A 25,541-nucleotide genomic window follows, 5' to 3' on the forward strand; every position below is an offset into this window, starting at 1 on the left:
GGCTCAAGAAAGGCTTCAAACTCAACCAAACGTCTCGGGCTTTGCTCCTAAACTGCACGGGGCTTTGGCAGCAGCAGATGAGTTTGTGTATTAACTTGGAGAAGGTCTCTGGACTAAATGGATGAAACACTTGGTTACCACATGGAAAAGAGAAAATAGGATTTCTGAGGCCCTTGAAAACACAGGGGGAAAGATGACAAAAGGCTGCAGATTAGAGTCCTGAAGAAGTTAATGACTAATGACACCTCGAATTTAAAGTTCCTCCTTTCTGTTTCACAGCAAGGTGAAGTATCACATAAACCTTTTAGCTAATGAACTCTATTTATATTCAGCTGTCTGACTGCAAGAGCCAAATTATAACAGATACCTAAAATATAACAAAGAAAATCCACAGCTTTCCCTCCCTGCAAAAGCAAGGGTTTAATTCTTGTGACAATAATACTGCACCCCAGGCAGGCACTGCAGTATCTTTGCTCATCACATCTTTTATGAGGCTGAGCAGGAGACTAAATGGTCTTTGGGCCTCTCTGGGTATGCACCCCAATCATCAACCAGGGGCAAAGACCACTTTTATGAGACATGGGAAGTTCAGACTGCAGTTGCTCCTCAGCTTTTGGTAGCACACAGGATTTCAGGCTTCTGAATTTGTCTAGGAATTTACCTAACCATTTCAATTGCCTCAGCTCAGGTCACTGGTGAGTCAGGACAAGAGAACAAAGGCCAAACTACCAAGCCAATATTCCACCTTACATGGAAAGGGTGGACAGAGATGCAGCTCAATCACAATTAGCTCCTGGAATTCAAACACCCCAAAAGAATCCCTGGATCCCAGCCTAGTGGGGGGTTGGAAGGGGAGATCATCCAGTCCAACCCCACTGCTCAAGCAGGGGCACCCACAGCAACTTGCCCAGGATCACACTGTCCAGGAGGGTTTGGAATCTCTCCAGAGAAGGAGACTCCAAAACCTCTCTGGGCAGCCTGCTCCAGGGCTCTAGCACACTCACACCAAAGAATTTTCTCCTCCTGTTCAGGACAGTTTGGTTTTGTGCACATTGTCTCCAAACACTCCTGAACACACATACCTGCCTTTGCATGGAAGGCTCTGTACATCTTCTCATCTGAAGCTTTTCTGCTGTTGCATCAGTCCCACATTTTCATATACTCTAGCACTATCTTCTCTCATTCTGAAATGGAAATATACACATGTATATATTAACAACTCAAAGAATCTAGTTTGAGAAAACCATAGAATTGTTTAGGTTGGAAGAGACCTTTAAGATCATCAAGTCCAACCATTAACACAGCACTGCCAGCTCACCACTAAACCAGGTCCCTCAGCACCACATCTCCATGGCTTTGAAACCTCTCCAGGGATGGACACTCCACCACTGCCCTGGGCAGCCTTTTTGTACCCATAATGTAATTCAGTGACTATTCCTTTTGCTCATTAATGAGAAGACCAAGACACAGGGCAACAATCTAGGGCAGGCTCTGCGGTAACTTTTGCTCATTTGAGAGCCCTGAAGATCACTACAGTCTAAACCTTCCACACCAACAACTGAAGTGTACTTACTCTGGACATGTTGGGGTTGGGGTACAGGGTGGAAGAGGGCTCTGATCCCCACTTGTCTGGTCCGATAAAGAATATTTAATGTTTGTGTACTCGTGACCTTTCCTCTTACTCTTCTGTGAGGCAGAAAAACAAGAAAACACAAAGCCAGGTTTTGAGTTACTAATAGAAAACCACCATTGAAGCAGTGCAGAAATGACACCTGTGACTAAGCATGTATGATTTTAGAAGCAAGGTTTGCCTATGAGGAGAAGAGAGCTCCATTGCATAGACAGCACACACAACGTGAATAAGGCCTAAAGGCTGGCCTTTGGCTGCTGGTTATAAGACCTGCAAAGTCTCCACTTTCCCGTACTCCCCTTTCCACCACCATCTCCAGCAGATTATACCAACCTCATGAACCAGCCCTGGTATGTAATCCTCATTTGACTTGGCAGAAGAAACCACACTTCATTCTTTAATAGACAGCATCAGCCTGTGGGCTTCCCACTGACCTTATTTCCAGCTTGGAGACGAGGCCAAATGAGTAACGATGTTGCTTGCAAGATCTCTAATAAAATAACATCTTAACCCATTAGGTTTGATATAAAAAGAACCCAAGCTGTTTATTTGTGTTCTGCAGCATATGTTATGAGCTGCAGCCAATTGTGCTGGCATTCATCTAACCATACTGAAGGCTCCAGCAAAGCCAAGCTACGCCAAGAATGAAAGTGGAAATGGTTTTCTTCTTTCTCAAGACAAACATTCTCAGCACATGCATACACTGAAACCCCCACAGAAATGAAGTTCCCCTTCAGTTTTGCAGGGTACTGGGGTTTGGGTGGAGGGTTTGTGGGTTTTGTGTTTCATGCTCAAACAAGTGCTATGTATCCGGTGTGGATCAATCTCGCAGCAGGGGCTGTCAGAGCCTCTGGGGAGCTCTGGCTGCTGAGTTTCCATTAAGAACACTGCAGAGCAGTGTAGGCTGAAGTTTTTCCAAGATGGCCCTTCTGAAACTGGCTCAAAACTTGCTCAACTCATTCTGTCCCTTTCCTGAACTTCTCCCCTCCCAGCCTCCTACTTACTCCTGACAAATTGCTTTCCAACAGGCTCCAGCTCTGAGAGGGCAATGCTAAAAAACAATCAGATTTAAACAAAATACAAAAGGCTCAAACTGTTGCATTCTACAGTGCTATGGCTACAAAGACCTCACTTAACAATAATCCTCTGAAGCCCCAAGCTAGGGCATGATTTCCACCCCTCCCCCTCCCCTCCCAGCTTCATGATGAATGACAATTCAAGTAAAAGCAATTTAAAAAGCATCAGTCAGCTCTTCCCTTACTTAAGCTGACTGAAACAGATTAAACAAGCCAAGGAAAAGTAGGTATTTGGCTTCTCTTCCCTAATTCCCTGTAACTGACCTTTCTAATTCAGGACAGAAATGTGGTAAGAACTTGTTCCCTAGGTATCACAGAAATCCACATTCCCACAGGTGAGGAGGGGGGAAAAAAAACCAACTACCACCAACCCCAAACCTAATTCACTCTGCTTCTCTTCTATGCTTGTAAGACAACAAACAACATTTAACACAACATTTCACTCCCTGAAACCTGGAGGCTCTCAGCAGTTGCAACGAAGAGGGAATGTTAGCAGAGCAGAGTAATGTTATCCTGAGCACAAACAAAAAGCAGGGACATCCATGTGAACATGTGCAGCTATTCACATACCCACTGCTTCAGTCCATGCCTGCATGACAACAGGCCAGCTAATGTGACTACCTCACTTCTTATCAGAGCTGGCTGGTGTTCATCCAGACTGAAAAGCAGACCTCAGACAGGGAGCATGACCTCAGGTTGTCCCCTATAGAGACAGCCTAATTGACTCCACCAGGTGTTTTAATTAAAGCAAGCATAGATAAGAAGGTTCCAGAAATTAAGGTTTCTCCAAACACAGGATTTCATTCCCAAACTATCTTAGAGGTGAAATTCAAGCATTCTGCAGTATTCTACTACTCAGCCAAAGCCAACACACTTTGGAGCATTCCCAATTCACCATGTTGGGGTTTTTTTTCAGGATATTACTTCCTGCAGCCACCACAAAGCTTTGCTCTTGGCTGCAAAGTTCTGTAGTCTTATTCCTCAGCTGCCACTAGTCCTCTTTATAGGTCAAAACCTCCTGAAGTAAAGCCATGTTCTATTTCCAGTTTCTTAAAACTTTCAGATCTGTGCTTTCTGAGCCAGAAAGAGAGGATGAAACACAACCAATTGATCCTCATCACCACAGGAGAAACACACTGCTCCACTCCAAAATACCACTCAAAGCCCTTCACAACAATCAAGAGAGTTACGGATCTACTCTGCAAATGGCAGCAGCAGAAAAAGGCCAGATTCAAAGAGCTGAGGATACAAGGCTTGCATAATTACACACACACAGAGCTATGAGGCAGCTCTGAAGAGAAGTGAGACAACAAAGCCAGGGAAAAAAAGCACACCTGAGGGATTTGTTGTTCTCCACTTTGTGTCTAATCACCATCAGAGCACACAACAGCTGTCGTGGGGAGAGGAATAAAGTCTCTATCCTCTCAGCTGAACATTGGTGCATCTACATCATGTAGGCAAATATAGAATAAGCTCTGCCACACTCCAGAAGCAGCCAGAAGTGCCAAGCCCAAGCTGGCACACTCCATCTCTAAAGGATTACATCCCACACCTGGCACCATGCTGACCATGCACCTCCCCACATCTGCCACATCACCTGCAGGGCTTTATCTCCTTCTGAGCAGCAAGCCAGCTGCAGGAGGGGAGATACTGACATGCTCAAACAGATACAAATTCCAGATGACCAAAGGCTAGGGCACAGAATGGAAGCACCAGGGAGCAGAATGGCAGTTCTTTATTACAAAATGAGGTTAAAGAGTGCAGAAATGAGTATTTGAGTGAAGTACTTAAACAGGAAGAGTGGGGTGAAAGTCTTAGACAATCACCACAGATTCCAAAGCTCTCTCATCTTACTCCTCAGACTGCTTTTTGTTGGACAAAAGATGCCCACACTCAGGCTTGAAACTTCCAGCCCAATGCTCTTACCTCTTACTAACATGTTATTGAAGACCTCAAACTTAGTGTTAGAATACCCAGCATTTGAATGTGACTAGCACAGCCAACAGATTTGAAGTCACTTTAGAACTCACCAGAACACAAGGCTCTGTAACACAGGTTGAAAGGGACCTCAGAGATCACCTACTCCAACTTCCCTGCCTTAGGCAGGGCCACCTCTCAGTGAGACGTGGTTGCTCAAGGCTCTGTATTAACTAACAAAGTCTTGGTTTTCACTCTCAAGAGGGAAATTATCCTTAAAATGAATTAAAGGGTAATTCAAAATTATCCTTTAAATAATACTAAAGGAATCTGAGACCTGGTTGGCAGGGTCTGGGGGATAGGGAGGACAGGATCCCATATATGCAGCATTCTCATGGAAGATAAACCAGCACTAGCTGCAGTCCCATGGAGAAGCTCCTCAGCCTGCTGATTTTATTCCTCTGCCAGTGGTCAAACACAGTTTTTATTTCACTTTTCTAATTCCACTCAACAATTTCAGTAACTCTTCAGCATAAGGAGCTGAACAAAAGCTAACCTCCCCAAGAAGGGTTAAGAGATGACAAACCCAGCCTTCTCACCATTGATCATACAGCCAGCAGTCATGCCTCCAAAAGTCACAAGCAGCAAACCACACACTCTGAGTAGAATAGAATTAACCAGGTTGGAAAAGACCTTTGAGATCATCAAGTCCAACCTATCACCCAACACCATCTAATCAACTAAACCATGGCACCAAGTGCCTCATCCAGGCTCTTCCTAAACACCTCCAGGGATGGTGACTCCACCACCTCCCTGGGCAGCACATTCCAATGGCCAATAACTCTTTCTGGGAAGAATTTCTTCCTAACATCCAGCCTAAACCTCCCCTGGCACAGCTTGAGACTGTGTCCTCTTGTTCTGGTGCTCACTACCTGGGAGAAGAGACCAACCCCCACCTGGCTACAGCCTCCCTTCAGGTAGTTGTAGACAGCAAGAAGGTCTCCCCTGAGCCTCCTCTTCTCCAGGCTAAGCAACCCCAGCTCCCTCAGACTTTCCTCACAGGGCTGTGCTCCAGACCCCTCCCCAGCTTTGTTGCCCTTCTCTGGACACCTTCCAGCACCTCAACATCTTTCCTAAGCTGAGGAGCCCAGAACTGGACACAGGACACCTCCTCCCTCACCTGTCTCTCCTGAAGAGCCTATAGCCATCAATTACAGTGCTCCAGTCATGTGAGTCATCCCACCACGTTTCTGTGATGGCAACTACATCATAACTTTCCTGCTGTAACAAGGCTTCCAGCTTCTCTTGTTTATTACCCCTGCTTTGTGCATTAGTGTACATGCACTGCAGCTGGGCTGCTGGTTTCACCTCTGACTCCAGCTTACCACTCTCAGTACTCAAGGTGGGGCCTAACCAGTGCTGAGTACAGGGGCACAATGACTTCCCTGCTCCTGCAGCCACACTGTTCCTGATACAGCCCAGGATGCCATTGGCCTTCTTGGCCACCTGGGCACACTGCTGGCTCATGTTCAGCCTACTATCAACCAGCACCCCCAGGTCCCTTTCTGCCTGGCCGCTCCCCAGCCACTCTGAGAGCAGCTCTGCTCCCTGTTCCAAGGATAAGAGCATGTTGCCCTGTAACACTGCCCACTCAGGCCAAGCATACCTGCTCCTCTTCGATTCTGCGCTGCAGCGTTTCGATGTAGTGCTGCACTGCCATGTAAATGAACCTGTACTGAGCTTCGGTCTGGACCATTCCTGAGCGCTGCGACCTCACCATCTGAATGGTCTTGGGAACATCAATGTCACAGTCCACACCTAGGGGAGAATCAGCACAACAGTAAGAGACAGTAAACTGGGCTTTGGAGGAGAGACTGGTTTCATCTTCCAGCATGGTTGAATACAATAAGCAAGGTTAGCACAGAGGATTTGTCCTTCACTACTAAAGTTCAGATCTGGAGATATTTGAGGTCAAACTCAATGGGACTCTGAGCAACCTGATCTAGTTCAAGAGGTGTTCAAAGAGGCAACAAGGCTGGGGGCAGGCCTATAACACAACCCCTACAAGAAGAGGCTGAGGGAGCTGGAGTTGCTTAGCCTGGAGAAGAGGAGGCTCAGGGGAGACTTTATTGCTCTCTACAACTACCTGAACGGAGGTTGTAGCAAGGTGGGGGTTGGTCTCTTCCCCCAGGCAACCAGCACCACAACAAGAGGACACAGTCTCAAGCTGTGCCAGGGGAGGTTTAGGCTGGAGGTGAGGAAAGAGTTCTTTCCAGAAAGAGAGTTTTTAGCCATTGGAATGTGCTGCCCAGGGAGGTGGTGGAGTCACCATCCCTGAAGGTGGTCAAGAGGGGATTGGACATGGCCATGGTTTAGATAGTCATGAGGTGTTGGGTGACAGGTTGGACTTGATGATCTCTGAGTTCTTTTCCAACCTTATTGGTTCTGTGATTCTACTTGGAGATGTCCAGGCTCACTGCAGGAGGGTTGGAAAAGATGACCCTCAAGGGTCCCTTCCATGCCAATGCATTCTGTGATTCTGTGATCTGTAGAACTGTGACAATGTGGAAAGTTGGCCTGGGGCACAAGAGCTCATCACTTCACCCTTTTCCCAAGACAATTTGCAATGTAACCTAGCTCAACATACAGGCCAGGTTTGATTGCCTCAAATTGTGCCAGGGGAGGTTTAGGCTGGGCAAAAGGAGCAACTTCTTTACTGAAAGAGCGGTCAGGCATTGGAACAGACTGTCCAGGGAGGTGGTAGAGTCACCATCCCTGGAGATGTTCACAAAAATATGTGGACATGCCACTTTTGGACATGGCTTAATGGCCACAGTGGTGCTGGGTTGATGGTTGGACTGGATGCTCTTAGAGGGCTTTCCCAACCAAAACAACTCTGTGATTCTACACACAAATAGAACATCATTCTCAGAAAAGGTCACTCAAATTCACCACCTGTGAGTACACTGACAGCCATGCACTCATAAATGATGTAAAAAGAAAAACAGATGAATAAGTAACAGAAATAATAGTCAAAACCACAATCAGGCTCTTGGCCAATGCTCAGCCTGCAGTTTTTATTATGCTGAGCTGGAGCAGGATTTCAGCACTTGGGTTCCAGCTAAATTCCCTTCTATGTCTTCCAGAGCAAGTCCCTTCTGTTCCAAACCCACAGACCTAAGTTGTAGCATCACTAAAACAATCCTCTGTTCCCATGGGTTTACTGTGATGCATCTGCCAGTGTCCCAAAGAGATGAAGTGTGTGGGGCCCTACCTTTTTCTCTGATTATGTCAATCAGGATATCAATCACAATGAAGGTTCCTGTTCGCCCAATCCCAGCGCTGCAAAGAGAGAACAGGAATGAAGTGAATTATTTTGCTCTTTCTGAACAGACACTAAGGCCAAGCAAGAATCTAACTTTGAGAGACATTAGACTTCCAAATGATAGCCACACAGCCAAAAGGAACTAGAATCCTCAACAGCTTTGCATGGAGGAGATAGAAGTCATCAACACAGGGGTACAAAAGTGCTGTTGTTAATGGCCTTGAATCAGAAAAAAAAACCTAGAGGGTCAGATCCAACATTTCTCTGCCTTACAAAAATAACTCATTGATAAGCCAAGACTGAGGAGACAGCACTCACAGGAGATGGGATGGGATACTGGAATTACCATGATCCTGCACCCAAAAGGAGACTGGAGCAAGGTGAGGGTCAGTCTCTTCTCACGTGCCACATGGGACAGGACAAGAGAAAACAGCCTCAAGTTGTGCCAAGGTTCAAGCTGGACATTAGGAAAAAATTTCTTCACAGCAAGGGTTCTGAGGCATTGGAACAGGCTGCCCAGGGAGGTGGTGGAGTCACTGTTCCTGGAGGTGCTTAAAAGATGTGTGGCTGGGCTGTTGAGGGGCATGGTTTAATGGCAGTGGCTTAGCTGTAGTGGTGAGCTTTGAGAACGTCAAGTCCAACTGCTCACCAAAAGGGCTCTTCCAACCTCAAGAGTTTTATGGTTCCATGTGTCTAGTCAATACTGACACCACCTTCTCATGCCACATCAGAAATGCTTCACACAGACTGAAAGGTGACCACTTGACACCTATCTAGAATGTCATTCTGTGAAACAGAGAGCACAAACACTTTGGCAGATGAAAGGCTCAGCAACTCTCAGGGAAAGCTGCCATCTTTTATAGATTGCAGGTCCCCCCACCAAAAACCAAGAGACATCCAACAGAACTCCACAGGTGGAGAGAGAAGCAGCAAGAGAGGCACAGTGTATCACCATACCTGCAATGGACCACAACAGGTCCTGCATCAGAAATGCTCTCCTGCTTGTGGTGCACCTCCTCTAGAAAGTCTAATACACCACCAGGGTCACTTGGGACTCCATGATCAGGCCAAGTTCTGAAGTGATATTGCCAAACTGTTCTCTCTGTGTTCCCCTGCAAGGAAGATGCCAACAAGTGAAAACAAAATCCTTCAGATCAAAATCCAGCTAAAAACATTTATGGGGTACAGCTGACTCAAGGTCAGAAGGTAGCAAATCCAACATGCTGCTCATTATCCACGGTACCAGAAGTCTCTTTAGAGTGGGGACATGCCAGAACTCTTCCTGGCCTGGCAAGTCAAACACACTCAGCTCCCTCTTTATCATGCAGTTGTTTCCAACATTTCCACCCCCACCTTTAGAAGCTGTGGAAAAGTTCTGTCTGAAGGTGACCAGCAACAAGAGAGCTTCATCTGTCACCCTCATCATTGATACCTCGTGGCACTTAACCTCACACACTTCTTTCCACTCAGTTTCATTCCCCTTGACACACCAATCTAATACATGCTGCTCATTTCCTTCTTACACACCACCTTTTTGCACCCTGATCTGGATTGTTCCTTAAGGAAGTGCTACTTCCATACCAGCTGACCATTTCCTTCCTCATTTTTTCCATTTCATGCCTTCAGTGTTCTTATAGTATCAGTCAGGGTTGGAAGGGACCACAAGGATCAGCTAGTTCCAACCCCCCTGCCATGGGCAGGGACACCCCACACTAGAGCAGGCTGGCCAGAGCCTCATCCAGCCTGCTCTTAAACACCTCTAGGGATGGGGCCTCAACCACCTCCCTGGACAACCCATTCCAGGGCTTCACCACTCTCGTGGTGAAGAACCTCCTCCTCATATCCAGCCTGAATCTCCCCACCTCCAGCTTCATTCCATTCCCCCTAGCCCTATCACTACCTGACATCCTGAAAAGTCCCTCCCCAGCCTTCTTGTAGCCCCCTTCAGATACTGCAAGGCCACAATTAGGTCAGCTGGGAGCCTACACACTGGACCCACACACAACCATTTGCTTCTAGTGCAACCAGCTGCATGAAAAGGAACAAATGCCTCGCTAGACTGAAGTGTGATTACTTAAAAGCATCATTCCAGATCTCTTCACAGCTCTGCAGCCATGCATCTTCTGCCAAAAAGTGCTTAGGTGTAAGAATCTTCAATTATCCCAAGGACAAAGAGAAAGATGTATGGAAGTAAACCTGGAGCTTCAAAGAGAGAGACAGGGCTCAATCTATTAATCTCTTAGTGCTTTTATTGATTCCAAAGCAGCAGCCTATATCTGCTTGGGGATTTTGTGTGTGTGAGCTGCAACCTAAATTAAAAAGAGAGAGTTAGTGAGGCACTTACTTGCCCAACTTTAGAAAGCTTCAGTTCCCTTAGCGTGTAGTCGTGTGCTGCGCTCTCCTTGACGTTCCTGACACGCATAACTCCGTACTCCTTGAGGGAATATTCATCAGGCCAGTACTTGACACACTTACTCTGCAAGATTGAGGGGTGGAAAAAAAAAAAAATCAAAGCAATCAGTAGGATGAAAGGTTGCTCCCTAACCTGGGTGATTCTGTGATTACACCCAGTGTGATTACACCCAGCCTCAGCTGCCCCTGCAGGTTCAACCGAAGGTGAGGACTTGGACATTTAGTCTAGAAACACAAAGCATTCATTTCACATTAATTAAACCTGTATCTAATATTGTAAAGGACAAGCAATCATTCTAATTGACAAGCAACTGAATAGGAGCCAGCAGTGTGCCCAGGTGGCCAAGAAAGCCAAAGGCATCCTGGCTGGGATTAGAAATGCTGTGTCCAGCAGGAGCAGGGAAGGGATCGTCCCCTGGTACTCAACTCTGGTGAGGCCACAACTCAAGTGCTGTGCCCAGTTCTGGGCACCACAATCTGCAAGAGATGTGGAGGTGCTGGAGCCAGGGCACAGGAGGGCAAGGAAGCTGTGAAGGGCCTGGACAATAAATCTGATGAAGAGCAACTGAAGGAGCTGGGGATGGTTAGTGTGAAAAAGAGGAGGCTGAGGGGAGACCTCCTGGCTCTCTACAACTACCTGAAAGAAGGTCGTGGAGAGGCTGCTGCTGGTCTTTTCTCCCACATGATTAGTGACAGAACAAGAGGGAATGGCCTCAAGCTGCCACAGGGTAGGTTTAGACTGGAGTAGGAAGTATTTTTTCACAGCAAGAGTGGTCAGGCATGGAATGTGCTGCCCAGGGAGCTGGTGGGGTCACCAGCTGGTGGTTTGCACCCATTGCCTCTTCTCCTGTTACTGGGCACTGCAAAGAGTCTGGCCCCATCCTCTTGCCCACCATGGGCCCTCTAGCTCTTGTTGAGCATTGAGAAGATGCCTCCCAGGCTGCTCTTCTCCAGACTAAGCAGCCCCAGGTTTCTTGGTCTTTCCTCATCAGAGAGATGTTCCAGACTCTTAATCACTCCCATAGCCCTTCAATGGACTCTCCCCAGTAGTGTTATTTCTCTTGAACTGGGGAGCCCAGAACTGGACACAGTTCTCCAGATGTGACCTCAACAGGGTAGGGTAGAGGGGCAGGAGAACTTCCCTCACTCTGCTGGCTACACTCTTCTTCATGTACCCCAGGACACCTTTAGCATTCTTGGCTACAAGGGCACATGGCTGTCCCATGGATTACTGTCCACAGGAAGTGGACAATTCTCTTCCCCATAACAAACACCAGATGATTTCAGACAAAGAGGTGCAGGCACAATCTCCTTTTAGCAGCTGTCATCATCATCCTAGTACCTGCTTTGCCTCAATAGTTCTAAAACCCAGAGATTAAAATACTGTTACTTTTATCTCCACCTAGCTATGGGTTTCAACCACTGAGAATTTCCAGTGGAAAGCTGTAGCTGTTCGTGGATCAAAACCTAACAGGCTGCAAAAGAAACACAAGTCAAAGGTCTAAGCCATTTTTAGCAGCAATGAAGCTTGGCTGCTTGCTTTTCATCACTCAGAGCAGCAAGGGCTAACCCAGCTCTCTAATTCAATCACCAAAGCAACAAAGAATTGCTGCCTGTGACAGGGGACTCAAGGCTCCTCTGTCTGTCTCTTCTGAAGCTTAGAGCTTTTGGTGTGCTGCTTCTCTCTCATCTTTGGCCAGGGATAGTGTCCACCCACCAAAGAATGGGCTCACCTATTACTACTTCCATTTGGTCCCTGTGACAGTTCAGGAAGGAGTGACTCCTGTTGGCCCACGAGTGCAGCACGGGCCCACAGAGTATCAGAAATTCTAGGGGGTGTCCAGATGCAGCTCCAGCAATAGCAAACACAGACCAAACACCCAGAACTATGGAGAACAGCTCCTTCTGGCAGTTACCACTCTGTATTTATGACAAGACACAGCAACAAGACAGTTCCTTCTGCCAACACAAGTGCAGTAAGGGAAGACTGAACACAAGCTTTGCAGTCCTCTTCAACAGCAAGACCTTTCTGTGTTATTCTGGTCCTTCCTCCCCTGTCTTCTCCAGAAGGGTATAAGCTAAAAAGATGTTGATCTTAGTCTGGGGCACTGCAGTGTAAGAAAGACATTGAGGTGCTGGAGCAGGTGCAGAGAAGGGCAATGAAGCTGGTGAGGGGTTGGGAGAGCATGTCTTATGAGGGGAGGCTGAGGGAGCCTGGGTTGGTTAGCCTGGAGAAGAGGAGGCTCAGGGGAGACCTTCTTGCTGTCTACAGCTACCTGAAGGGAGGTTGGAGTGAGACCAATGTTGCCCTCTTCTCCCAAGTAACTAATGACAGAATGAGAGGTAATGGCCTCAAGCTGCACCAGGGGAAGATTAGGCTGGATATTAGGAAAAATTTCTTTCCTGCAAGAATGGTCAGGCATTGGAACAAGCTGTCCAGGGAGGTGACAGAGTCACTGTCCCTGGAGGCACTCAAAAAAAATCACATGTGGCACGTTGGGACATGGTTGTGGAGGTGTTGGGTAGAAAGTTGAACTTGATGATCTTCAAGGCTTTTTCCAACCTCTGTGATTCTATATGCCAACATAATTTGCAGCCTCAAAACTCTGGAGGTAAGAGCAGCTGGGATAGCAGTCTGACCAGAAACACATGAGGTTAAAACAAGCTTTAGTCTGCCAGAGGAGATGCAGGTATTGCCAGCTCACTGGACTGTCTCTGAAACACCACTGGCTTAATTTGCAAGTACTTGCTGCTCCTGCAGCACATGCTAAAGCGTGGTCAGAACACTCTGCAGATCAGAGATGTTTCAGAGTTCCTCACTTCCTCAGGCAATGTGCTCTTGAAGTCATCTCTGCTGCAGAGATTCCTCTCCTTCCTGCAGCTCTCAAAGCATCTTGGCCCTGAGATTAAAAAAAAAAAAAGCTTTTCCATCAGGACTGTTATTTGCAATCCCTGATGAGTGAAACAGGCATCAAGAGAGAGAACAAAAAGAAGAAGAAAGAAAATTGACATTAAAAAAGCCAACAAAACATCAGTGGATGCAGCAGCACCAATTCAATTCCTTTTCTACATACAGCACAGAAAACAGGTGTGGCAAAATGTGGAAAAGATCATGGAGAACCTGCAGAGGAGCACAGCAGGTTATCCCACAAAGAGCATTCAACTCAGCTCTTCCAAAAGAAAGATCTATGAGAAGGGCACTAGAAAGGGGTAACTTCTCCATCCTTCTGTGCATTCTCAGGCAGAAACACAAATCATGCCACATCACAAGGGTGATGAATCATAGAATCAGTTGGGTTGGAAGGGACCTTAAAGGTCATCTAGTTGCAGCCCCCTGCCACAGGCAGGGACACCTCTTACCAGACCAGGTTGCTCAAGGCTCTAATCCAGCCTGCTTTTGAACACTTCCAGGCCTCCACAGCTTCTCTGGGTAGCCTGTTTCAGTGACTCACCAGCCTCATAGGGAAGAATTTCTTCCTAAAAGCTTAATCTCAGTTGTCCATTTTGAAGCCATCTACCCTCATCCTGTCACTGTGCCTCTGTACAGAAAGAATCCCTCTCCAGCTCTCCTGGAGGCCCCCTTCAAATATTGGAAGGCTGCACTAAGGTCCCCTGCAGCCTTCTCTTCTCCAGGCTGAATAACCCCAACTCTCTCATCCTGTCTTTATAGAAGAGGTGAAACAAAGCCTAGAAAATTCCAAGGTCAGAGTCTAATGGTTTCTACAAACAGCATTACCAGCAGCTTTGATATGCAGATTAAGAAGAGAAGCCCATAAAGTCTGCCTATATGCACTGAAGACAAATAGCAGCAAAGCCTCTTTCTTTTTTTGAGGCAGTGGTAAGGAATCCCCCAATTATCAATCACCCACAGATCAGCTACACTATCATTTCCATTTCTTTCCCAAGTGACACTCATTGACAAGACAACAGCTTTCATTTGGAAAGAGACCACCAGGACAGTGAAAAAAGGTGGATAAAAGCAGGGAAACTTAAAGAAAGAACAGAAGGTGTTTGCCAAACAGAAAAGAAAAGAAACCAAGACATCAGAAGTGAGACATTGCAAAGATAAAAGTGCCCAATGCACAGGAAGCAGTATGTGACTGTTGCTGGAATGTTAGTGTTCAGCTGTTTCCTATTCCTTCCTGTCATGCGTCATTAGAGCCCAGAAACAAAGCAACAGCCTCAGATTTGCCAGAGGACAGTGATTAAACCAAGGTCTCTACTTCAAAGGGAAAATGGAGGTTCTTGGGATACACCACTGCAGGAAAATTTCCTCTTCCAGAGCAGATCACAAGAGGTTTGCAGACTGCCAAGGCTGAAGAGACAGAGGTGTTTCTCCAGAACAGGGTAGTCAGAAGCAAGGAACATGAATTGGGGATACAAGTGTGCAATCACAGCTGGCTGGGGAGCTCCCACCCAGGTCCACTTCACCCAGCTCAGCACACAATAAAAATGGTGCCAAATTCAAGCACAGCAAGCAAATCAGAAGAGAGAAGGGCACTGGAGTAGTCTAGTAAATGTGACCTGAATAAGATGAAGCTGGGACAACAACTGTCACATCTCATTGTAGGGTTTTACTAAGAAGCAATTTCATCTACACTCATTCTTATAATAATGAAGTCCCAGAGATCTGCTTTTTTAATCAAGCTTATCCAGGCTGGGTAAATGAAAATAAATGGCAATACTTTTGCCAGAGCAACAGGAAGTTTACCCCATCAGGTACTCAGAATGCCTGTTGGGTTACATCTTGCATTCCAGTGAATAATTCTGAGATACACAGATTGACACTCAGCAGCTAAGATTTAATCAGCCAGCTCTTAAAAAATGGAGTCCTGATAATATCAATGTACCCTCAAGTTCCCACAAGCACTGATCTAAAAAGGACACTCTGCACCTTCCAGGTCTCCAAAGACAGGTGGCACACCAGATTCCAGCATACAGATCAAGATAAGCAGGTCCAGTTAGTCCTAACTTGCACTCAAGTATCACAGCTTCTCCTAAAGCCAGTTGAGAGCCTGTTTTTTACCTTTCCTCTTTCAACTTCTTTTGTTGTCATAACAATAACTCGAGAATTCTCCTGGAACACCATCCTCCAAAAGTCATTCACTGTGTTCTGTAGACAACCTTGAGTAGCAATGTAGCTTTTTTTTGGCTTTGAGTTGTTGCACTTGGTTTCAAACTCAGGCTGGAAGAAAGAAGAATTGAGCAAACAGGTTACAAGAGTAACTGAAAATCTAGGTGAGCGTGCTGAAAGGAAGACACAGGCTGTGCCAGCAAGGTTCCTGGAGGTTGGAGTGTACTTACCATAATAATATTAGCATTGATATAGTCTGAAACAGGTTCATTTGGATCACCATCATGTAAAACAACTCTGGTGTGATCAACTGGAAGAACAGAGATGAATGTTAAACACTTGCATCCTACAGTTGTGAACACACAGCTACTTGTAAACATCCCACAGACAGGTAAATAGCTTCTGGTAGCAGCAAGAAATGAAGTTACTCATCCCAGTAAATTAGTGGCTAGACTACTCAACCCTTCCTCTCTGGTTATTTTTCAAAACAAGTGGCCAACTCACAACAAGTTGGATCAAAGTGTTTCATCCTCCCTAAGAACTGACGACAGCCAAGCACTAGGTCAGGGCAACACAGCTGCCAGACTGGCACCACACAGTTTAGAACCACAAATTAATCCTCTTAAATTTAAGCATTTCGTTTTGCTGAGTAAGAGTTGAGGGATATGATGCTTTTCAATGAAAGCCAAAAATAAAGCTAATAACTTGAGACTCAAACTATCAGTATCTACAAAGTGCAAATGCTGGAACCCAAATTGGAAAGGGTGCGGGGCTAATAACGATTTAAATGTAAGAGGGGAAGTGATCACTCCAGAGAAGGAAAAGCACAGTGGTGCTTAATTAACCCCTGTATTTATGAGCTAGGAAAATTAAAGCCAAGGCTTACACTGTAATGAAAGAGATCAATACTTACAGGGTAAAATGTTTTTGTATCTATTTTTGTTTTTGTTTTCCTGGCGTTGACCTTCTTTACGACTGTAGAGAAGTTTGCACTCTTGCTGCTGTAAAGTCTAAATGAAAACAGGACAGAGAAGTGGTTCAAGAAGAGCACCATCATTCCAGTGATCCTTCCTCACAAAATGGGTGGTATTTGAGTATGACAGAGTCAGAGCAAGAGAGGGAGGTACTGGATTTGTCCATTCGGATTTAGTACAGCGTTGCTTCCGAGGGATGTAGGATACAAGAGTGTGAGTGACAAGTCAGCCTATTTTCCACCTTCTTCAAACCAAACTATAATCACCAAGTCCTCATGACAGTGTTCTGACCATGCACACTCAAGTGGGTCTCTTAAAGCTGCAACTGATTGCAAACAACTGCAACAAAAGTGGGGCTGTGCAAACCTGGCCACATGAAATAAACCACCTGACATCAGCCGCGTTCTGCAGAGCAGGTCCAAACGGACATTTATCACCAGGTCTTTCTCACCAAGCACAAAAGTCAGCAGTACTATTGCTTCTCTTCTTTTTGCTAACTCAGGCAGGTAAGGAGTTAAAATACTTCTACTGAACTGGCACTAGGCTTGTGTCCTAAAGAAAATGTGTTCAGAACACTGCCAACCTGCAAAGGAGCAAAGCACGATGTGACCCAGTGCTTCTCCGCCTCAGCTCTACTGTGTTTCCCCAAGCCTTACCAGCCCCCTCTTCCTCTCTTCAGCTACAGGGATTCTGTAGTAACACTGCTGCAAACCTCCAAAACAAGTCCCTGAGGTGACAAAGGTGGCAATGCCACCAGAGCAGATCCTTGCAAGCTGTAGCCAGACCAGCTCTAGACAGCTGAAAAGGAGGAAGGAGCACACAGAAAGCCCAGAGCGCATCAACACAAGGAGCTGCATTTAAATATCAAGCACAGCAAGAAGTCCTTCAGCAGTTAGAAGTTATTCTTGTTTATTTCCCACCTCCCTAAAAAAACACCAAAAATCCACATGGGAATGCTATAGTTTTTTCAAAGGCAGAAATGAGACAGGAGGAAAGCCACCACACCAAGGCCAGGTTCCACTTTTTGAATGCTCTACTTCTTCTCTCCCACCAGCTCAAGGCCTTTTCACTAAACCAGCACAAAACTCTGTGCAGACTTTCCACACACATTAGCTGTTTGGAGAAGAGAGGGAAGCATTAGGTAAACTATAAACAGGGTTTATCCATAAACCATCCCAGTGCAGAAACAACAAAAGTCCATGGGGATTTCTGCTGCTGGCATGGAGCTAGTTTTGCAGTGTCTGGCTCACAATTAACACGACTGGGACAACAGCAATTCCAACCTCACAGCCACGCTGCTTCACTGCAAATCTCCCTGCCTGCAGTGAAGCTGGAGAGACCAAAATCTTGGGTGTCTTTGCTCCAGGTGTTAATCCCAACAAGCAGAGAATCACAGAACTGTTTCAGTTGGAAAAGACCTCTAAGATCACTGAGTCCAGCTGTCCGAAACAGGACTAGCCTGACTGAAAGGAAGACTCAGGCTGTGGAAACAGCTCCCCTTGTTATTCCCACCATTAATACTCCTGCAGAGATTATTTTCACTTTAAGGTTTGGGCATGGCAGGCACATTTGCTCACTTCTATTTCAGTCCCTGTAATTGTTCCTGCCTCACTTAGTGACCTTGGACAATTAGGCTCATCTAAAGACAGGGAAGCCAAAGAACAAAAGCAATACAGGAAAGCTGTGAGGCTTCAAGCTAAGCAGGGACAGAAAGCACATCTCCATAAAGCACTGCTTGCTGCTGCTGCTAGAGGTGGGTAAAAGCACTTTGCAGCAAGCTCACCTCTTGTCTGCAGCAGCTTTCAAGTGCCACCGGCACAGAGCACCTTCCTGTAACATTAACACTTTGGAGTCTCAGTCACATAAACCAGCAAGCACAAGAACCAAAAGCTAAACTTTGCTAGTGGGTTAAAACAAAGAATGAAACAACTAAGTGTGTGGAAAGCAGAGCTTCCAACATCTTCCCTTCATACAGTTAATTATTATTGCTTGGAGCATCTCTGAGGAGAGATCCATGAGCAGCAGCGACTTCTAACAAGCCCATTACCAGACGTACACAATGCAACAATAAATCTGAAAGGCTGTCCTCAATTTCACTACCACTCCAGGCATTAAGCTCACCAAAGTGCCATTTTTCAGCAGCAAAAACATTACAAGGACTGTCAACATTTTCTGTCTAGCAGCTGACAGGACAAGAGGTACATTCTTAACTATGCCTGAAGACAAGTAATTTATAACCACCATCTGGACTGCCAAATCATAAACAGCACAGGAGGAGATCCATGGACAACCTGGAGTTTGGCCCCCCCCTGCCACTACAGCTGATAGCTAAGAGCTCACTTGAGCTGAGTCACAAAGCCTGACACTAAAACTGCTGGGAAATTGCTTCATTTCCAAAACCAGAGTGGGCACAAGTAAGGTGTAGAGCTGACCCCACAAACAGCAGTGAAGGGCTGAGAGAAGTGAACTGTCTCACACATAAAACCTTCCATTTCATACTTCACTTTTTCTGTAAGGCTTCCATAGGAAAGCCACAAGACAGGAAAACTCTTTGCTTCTAAGCACCTGCTGGTAAATCCATTACAAGATTGATCTATTCAACCAAGACCAGAGGTCAGAAATCACAAGTGTCAAGTAATAGAATCATAGAATCACAGACCCATTTGGGTTGGAAGGGACCTTTAAAGCTCATCTAGTCCAACCTCCCCCATTCAGCAGGGACATCTGCAATTAAAGCAGGTTGCTCAGAGCCCCAAACACCCTGACCTGGAATGGTTTTAGGGATGGGGCATCTACCACCTCTCTGGGTATCCTGGACCAGTATCTCACCATCACAGTCCTGTTCTATTCTGACAAATCAACCATCCATGCCTAAACACACCACTCAAAGTGCTTCCCTGAAGAAAGAATAACAAACACTAATTCACACAGTTTCTAGGAAGCCAGCCCTAAGAAGGTAAGATAGCAGGGCACACTTCTTCCTTTTTGTGCCTCTGAGTAATAGTAATGTATGTTCAGAGTCTCCAGGGAAGCCAAAAGACACTCTCTGCTTGACCAACTTGCAAATACATGTTCAGGCTAAAGTCCAGGGTGATCCCAGGCACAATCTACATTCAAAGGCTGATTTACCTCCAGGAGAAGTCACAAGCAACAGGTGTAAACTGTTCCCCAGGGATCCACCACTCCACTGTTAGTGTAGAAACAAAGTCCTAAGTCCTCAGTATTGACCAGAGTCAATGCTCTACTTCTTCTCTCCCACCAGCTCAAGGCCTGTTGGCTTGCTCTGCTCTCCAGGGACGGTTCTGACCACCCAGCAGTCCTGAGTCAAGGACTCTCCCCTCACACTGAGCACAGGGGAGGAGAGAGAAAAAAGCTTGATCTTCATTGTATTGATTTCCCCACTACCATGAGCTCCCCTTCTTATATCCCATCCACATTCCTAGTCAAAAGTGTTACCTCTTGGGCAAGTCTTGTTTTTCTCCTCCTGACAATAACCTCAGAGCAGACAGTGCAATGCATTCAGCTAATGATTATGTCTGATTAAAACAAAGTTTCTTCGAGAACAGCTGCTTTGCAAATCCATCACTATTCAAGAAGTTTCTCAGAGGAGCATTACACAGCCCAGACCAGCCTCCCTGCCAAAAGACCAGGGCTTTTCAGTTCCCTGTTGCCATCTGCTGGTGGAGTTCCAGACTTCACTGTTGGCTTTTTTTTAATCTGTGGGTGGTATAAACCAGCCCAGTATATTTAAGAGCTTTTTAAGCTTTTGGCTATGGCCATCATGTGCAGGCAGCTGTTAAGTGACTCCAATTGTCAGACAAGGGTTAGGACCCAGGCTAGACTCAAGGAGTTTGGAATGTGTCAGTTAATGCTCATACTTCATTTGCTCTACATAAAAAATCACCAGGTTCAGCTGCATTTTCTCAGCTGGGCCAGCACAGCTAAGTCAGGCACACGAGAGGTACACAGATAAGACAAGGGAAAGGCAATGCTACTTTCTGGGAGAGAAATGAAATGCTGGCTGCAGGCAGAACTGAAACACCCAAAGAAACAAAGAAATAAATCTTCAGGAGTCCAAGGAATACATATAATCAATGCTGCTTCATCCTCAGCTTGCTACCACTTCACAACACCTTTAAGATCCTCCAGAAATGGCTATCAAAAAGCCACAGGCTCGAGGACAAGAATTTATATTGACAGAAAAATCCTTCTTAAGTTTCCTTAAAGCAATGGCACCCAACCTCCCAAACACAGCAGTTTTAGTACAAACTGAAACACCCCCTGCACTGAGACATGCACAGAAACCATGGCGCAGTTCATGTGCACATGTGACATAGCCCAGCTGCACCAGACAGCACTGCTGCACTGGAAACTCTGGTCAGCATGAGTATCACAGGCTGGGAATGAATCCTTTACCTGCAGAAATATTAATCCAGTACCTCCAGAAACATTAATCCAGCTACAGACCTCTTCCTGCCCCCATGGAGAAAAGGGACACAGGACTGAAGCTGTCCTGGTGGGCCAGACACAGCTGTAGGTGAGGCTCCCTGATGATGGGGAGGATATTGAGGGAGGGATTGTGCTAGGTAATGAATGAGCATTCCTGCATAACATAATTAGGTCTCAGAATCAGAAAAAAGGGCAAATATTTCAATCATGTAACTAGCAAAGATGGGTAAACTGGCAAAATGTTAACACCTGTTCTACCTGACACAGATGGGAGGAAGAAGAGGGATTTGAAGTGATGGAGGGGAAGAAGAGAAACTATCAGGAAGGCAGCAACAAACCTAACTTTTCAGGAGAGCATATTTAATACCACAATACTTGAAATGTGATGAAGTACCTCAAATTCTTCCCAGAAGCCCTGCTTGACTTTATCTGTAGTCTCTGCCAGCTTGCTTAGCTCTCGCACCCTGCTTTCAATCTCTGCAGCATTAATCCGGGTGGTGTTCAGAGGCTGAGAGAGACACAAACATGAAACACAGGTAAAACAGATGAGAGCTGTGACAAGAGAGAGAAAACACAAATCCCCTGCACTAAGTATGTTTTACACAGGCAATTTTAGGACCCAGGCAGCTATTTGGACTTCAAAATGTTGTCATTCATGCACTGAAGGCCAGTGAGAGTAGAGAAGTCTCACAGCTGTTCTTCAACACAGGAAGCTGTCTCATTTCTGCACTGGTCCTGCAATTCCTATGGATCACAATGAAACCAAGAGCAGTTCTGCATCAGAGACAAGAGTCTACCCTTCCCAGGCATACAAAAAGTTGCTCCTGTTTAAATGACCAACTTTGGTCATCTGTTTCCACAAAATTTAACTCTTCATTTTTTGCATTAGGAAAGAAAACAAAAACAAGTGTTTCAGGGAACAGATGGAAAAAGGCTGCACTGCAACAAAGCTTGGTGGTGTCTTCTTCATTCACTCACCTGCTTAAGCTGCAACACTGTGCCCAACGTTTCTACCATGGGGTTCTTCTTGTAATGCTCCACTAGATCTGTCAGAGAGTCAAATTTCTCCCCTCCACCGACATCGTATTTTAGGTCCTTGAAAGACAGAGGTTGATCAAAATAAAGGCACTTCACAGGGTGAGGTCCACACTAACATCATCTTTAGGATATGGAACAAAGGAGAGCTTCTCTTTAAAACCTAATAAAGAGGCATCTAGAATGCCAGGCTGGAAGGGACCTCAAGGATCATCTGGTCCAACCTCAGTAAAATCCTTCTGCTGAGGGATGGTAGAGCCTTAATAAAAAGGAACACACTTGCACACCACGGACGCTGCACTTTTTGCCAGCTAGCCCCAAATCATTTCATCTGCCTTTTCAAGAGAGCTGATTCCTTCTGAGCTGAGCTTCAAGCCAGCTCAAGCAAGTGACTTGATCTTCTGGATTAGAAACCCAGGAGATGAACTGATTTCCAAACTAATTTCCTACAGGAGTATTGTTGGGTCCTGAAAGGCTGCTACTGACTGGCACCCTCCCATCTTAAGGAAGCAGTGCTGAGTTACTGTCCTTAATGTCACCAATGCTATGAGTAGTTAAGTGCAAATCAAACAGGTGGTCTTAGAACATGCTGGTAGCTTAGTCTGACAGCCTGGGTAGGTCATTTCTACCCCCAAACCTGTTATTTGTTTTTAAACCATGAAGTTGTTGCAGTGGCTTTTAGGACACCAGAAGAAAGTGACAAAAGCTGTGATTTATTGCTTTTACATAGGAACCCAGGGGCACATATAAATATATCCAAAAGATCTTTTCTATCAAAGATCTCAACAGACCTAATTTAATAATACTTGAGCAGAAGTGGAACTACCCTATATTAAATTCCAGCTTCAGATGTGAAGTGTTCCTCGGATTCAACACTAGAAACTTCCACAGAATGTGGATCATCCATCAACTGCAACATCATAAACTGACAAGAGAAATAGATCTAGCCAGGGAGATCTTTATTTGTCCAATTACCCCTATTTTTATGTAATTTATCCAGGAGACTGCAACTCACTTAAGAAGATTCATGAACAAGAAAGGCTCCATCAGCAGAGGATTTGAGACAGACTTCTGATGCAATCAGAAGCAAATCTATTAGAAGGTACTTGACAGCACAGTATAATATGATGTGATTCAGTCAGGCAAGCAGTCGGGGGGGGGGAAAAAAAATAGATATATATAATAAATAAGACACTAATAGATTTTTGTTGCTACCAAATTAGTCAGTGAGGTCAAAAAGATGATCTACAGCACACACAGGACCGTGGGGAAAGGGCAATGTAGACAGCTCTGTAGGGAAGTGCAAGATGGCCTTTCCTGGAAGAATAAACCCCATGGAAGTAGCTCTGTTAAAGAAGCTTGTGCTTCATCATACCTGGCAGTGAATCATGACATGTGTCACTTTAGATTTCCCATCATTACTCTCTCCTTTATCATCTCCTGTCCGGACAGAAAGAACAAAGTCCCCAGGGTGGCTTTGACTCTCACGCACAAGAAAGCTTCCATGTTTTCCTTTTTCTGTTAATAGCTTTTCAGCTTCTCTTCCAGAGAGATGCCCATGAAACCACCTTTAAATAAAGTAAGATATAGACAGGTACCCTGCTCGTCATTCCAGCCATGGCTGAATCTGCTTGTCATAAATATTTATCATGAAAGTAAAAACGTTTCTCCTCAATTACAGGCTGAGCAGCAGGGTGGCCAGGGCTGCAGAAAGCCTCAGCTTCACACAAATAAATAATGGAATGAGCCTTGGAAGTGTACGTGTGCAGCCACACGGCTGATGACAGAACCACTTCAAAGCAAGCACCGCCACCGGCAGGGACATTTGCATTTCACGCAGGCTTCAAATGAAGCTTTGATTTGGATCCTTTACAACAATCACAAATGGATTCCCTGGTGTCCAGTAAACACCAGCTTATGCTGCTGTATTTTCCTCAGTCTTCTCATTTCTTCTTTTTATTTCCTTCAGGAGGATGGACTCCCCTGATAAAAGCCGTAGGATCTCGGCAGCTTTCAGACCTTACCTTGCCACCCCATAAGGGGAACTGGGCAGGATAAGCACATCAGCCTCACTTCTTCAAGAGATATGGGGCCTACAAGGCAATAATCCTCCCTACTAGTGTTAGATACAAGCCATCCTGAAGAGTGAGAGAACTTGCTTTAATATTTTCCCTTGTTCCTTTTAGAATTAGAATTAGCCAGGTTGGAAGAGACCTTTGAGAGCACAGAAATAAACTGACACCTTCTGGCCACAGAGGTTTGTTTCTGACTTGAAAACACTTCAAATATGTCAAGTCTAAAGTCTGAGTGTCTCCTTATTAGCCACTCTTCCCAAAACAGGAGTTTGAGCAATGTGAGGATTTGCAGGCCATTAATTTCCTTCCCACTCCTGGAAAAGCCAGGCAAAAAGCTATGCCCAGAAATATACTTGGGAGTTCCTTGTAGTGGCAACAGCTTCAGGAAGCTTTGGGAGAACTCCTATAATAAATTCTCCCACTAAAAATACAGGGAATTCTGCCTTCTTTTTAGTATTGTTTGACAGCATTCTTCCTGCTGTAATAAACAGGTTGTGAGGCTTGGATGGCTTTAGCTTCAGTCATGTTTAGTCTACTCTGCAAGTAACCTCACTGAAATCAGTGGGACCACTTCCAGTACAAAACAGTGGCCACCCCTTTCATCAACTGGGAGCTGCCTGTTGTGTTAACAGGGACAAACATGCATTTAATTAAGAAGTCATGGACCCTGAGGTTTGCACCACCATTTCTCTGACCTTTCAGATGTAGGATCAGCACAGTTCAGGGGGTACTTCAGCTCTATAACATCTCCATTCTTTTCCTTGAGCTGCCCATGATGTTCCATGTAATACTGGACTAACTCAGCCAACGTAGCAAACTTCTCCCCTCCATAGAGGTCATAGTAGTCTCCTGTGTTCTGGATCTTGATGTGGGTGACAGCTCCAGTTCGTCTAATATTTGAAACAAAGGGGGGAGGGGGGAAACCAAAACCCACATAAGTCAGCTGATTTCTAATCAATCACTGCTCTATTTAGTGCTCTGTTATCCGAGCTGGAGAAATCCATACATCATTTGCATCACCTTCCAACTGAAATACTGCAGAAGAGCTAAGCCAGTGCACCTCTGAGGTGTGCTACAGCCACATCCCAGAGGCTTGCAAGGGGAAGTGGTTGTTCAACAGTCAAAAGAATAGGGGGGAAAAAAACCCAAACATTAGTTCTGTACTGAAGGGATCCCTGAAGCCATTACAAGCTCTGTGGCCTCACAATCTCCAACAGCGAGCCCCCAGACCTCCAAGAATTGCACACAAGCACCAAGGGTGGAGGGGTGAAAAGAATTCAGCATTCTCAAGTCACCCAGCAGAGCCTGTTTGCCCCTCCCCCTAGAATTTCACACTTGACTCCTAAGATCTCTCCTGCAGTAAACAGCTGCCTTTACCTGATGCAAGTCATTTGCTCCCAGTCTCTGGTATTAATGAGGAACAGCTCTCAAAGAGTCTCCCCTCATGCTCAACCCAGGCACCACTGCTCTTATCACCAATCCCACTTTTCCTTTCTCCTTTATCTATTTCCTCTCATCATCCTTTCCCCATCCCTACCACTGCAGAGTGCCAGGGGACAAGTGTTACAAAAGGC

General features: G+C 45.6%; 1 protein-coding gene across 2 annotated transcripts in view; it reads right to left on the minus strand.

The window, feature by feature from the left end:
* Positions 1-25,541, minus strand: part of PTPN11 (protein tyrosine phosphatase non-receptor type 11) — a 35,902-nt gene that overhangs the window by 4,597 nt on the left and 5,764 nt on the right. The window contains exons 3-15 of one of the 2 annotated variants that reach the window (XM_068163364.1): positions 24,663-24,857; positions 23,268-23,460; positions 21,836-21,952; positions 21,252-21,365; positions 16,348-16,444; positions 15,665-15,744; positions 15,387-15,545; positions 10,293-10,424; positions 8,906-9,060; positions 7,898-7,965; positions 6,290-6,441; positions 1,574-1,686; positions 1,087-1,184 (exon numbers count right to left, since the gene is read on the minus strand). In XM_068163364.1, the coding sequence (XP_068019465.1) occupies positions 1,115-1,184; positions 1,574-1,686; positions 6,290-6,441; positions 7,898-7,965; positions 8,906-9,060; positions 10,293-10,424; positions 15,387-15,545; positions 15,665-15,744; positions 16,348-16,444; positions 21,252-21,365; positions 21,836-21,952; positions 23,268-23,460; positions 24,663-24,857 (1,645 nt within the window). In that variant the 3' untranslated portion in view covers positions 1,087-1,114. Of the gene's footprint in view, positions 1-1,082; positions 1,185-1,573; positions 1,687-6,289; positions 6,442-7,897; positions 7,966-8,905; positions 9,061-10,292; positions 10,425-15,386; positions 15,546-15,664; positions 15,745-16,347; positions 16,445-21,251; positions 21,366-21,835; positions 21,953-23,267; positions 23,461-24,662; positions 24,858-25,541 lie in introns of both variants that reach the window. The other variant, XM_068163363.1, reaches the window with a different exon arrangement.

This window comes from Melanerpes formicivorus, unplaced genomic scaffold (assembly GCF_026170545.1).
Source record: "Melanerpes formicivorus ecotype bairdi unplaced genomic scaffold, bMelFor1.0.p_v2 SCAF_72, whole genome shotgun sequence".
NCBI lineage: Eukaryota > Metazoa > Chordata > Aves > Piciformes > Picidae > Melanerpes > Melanerpes formicivorus.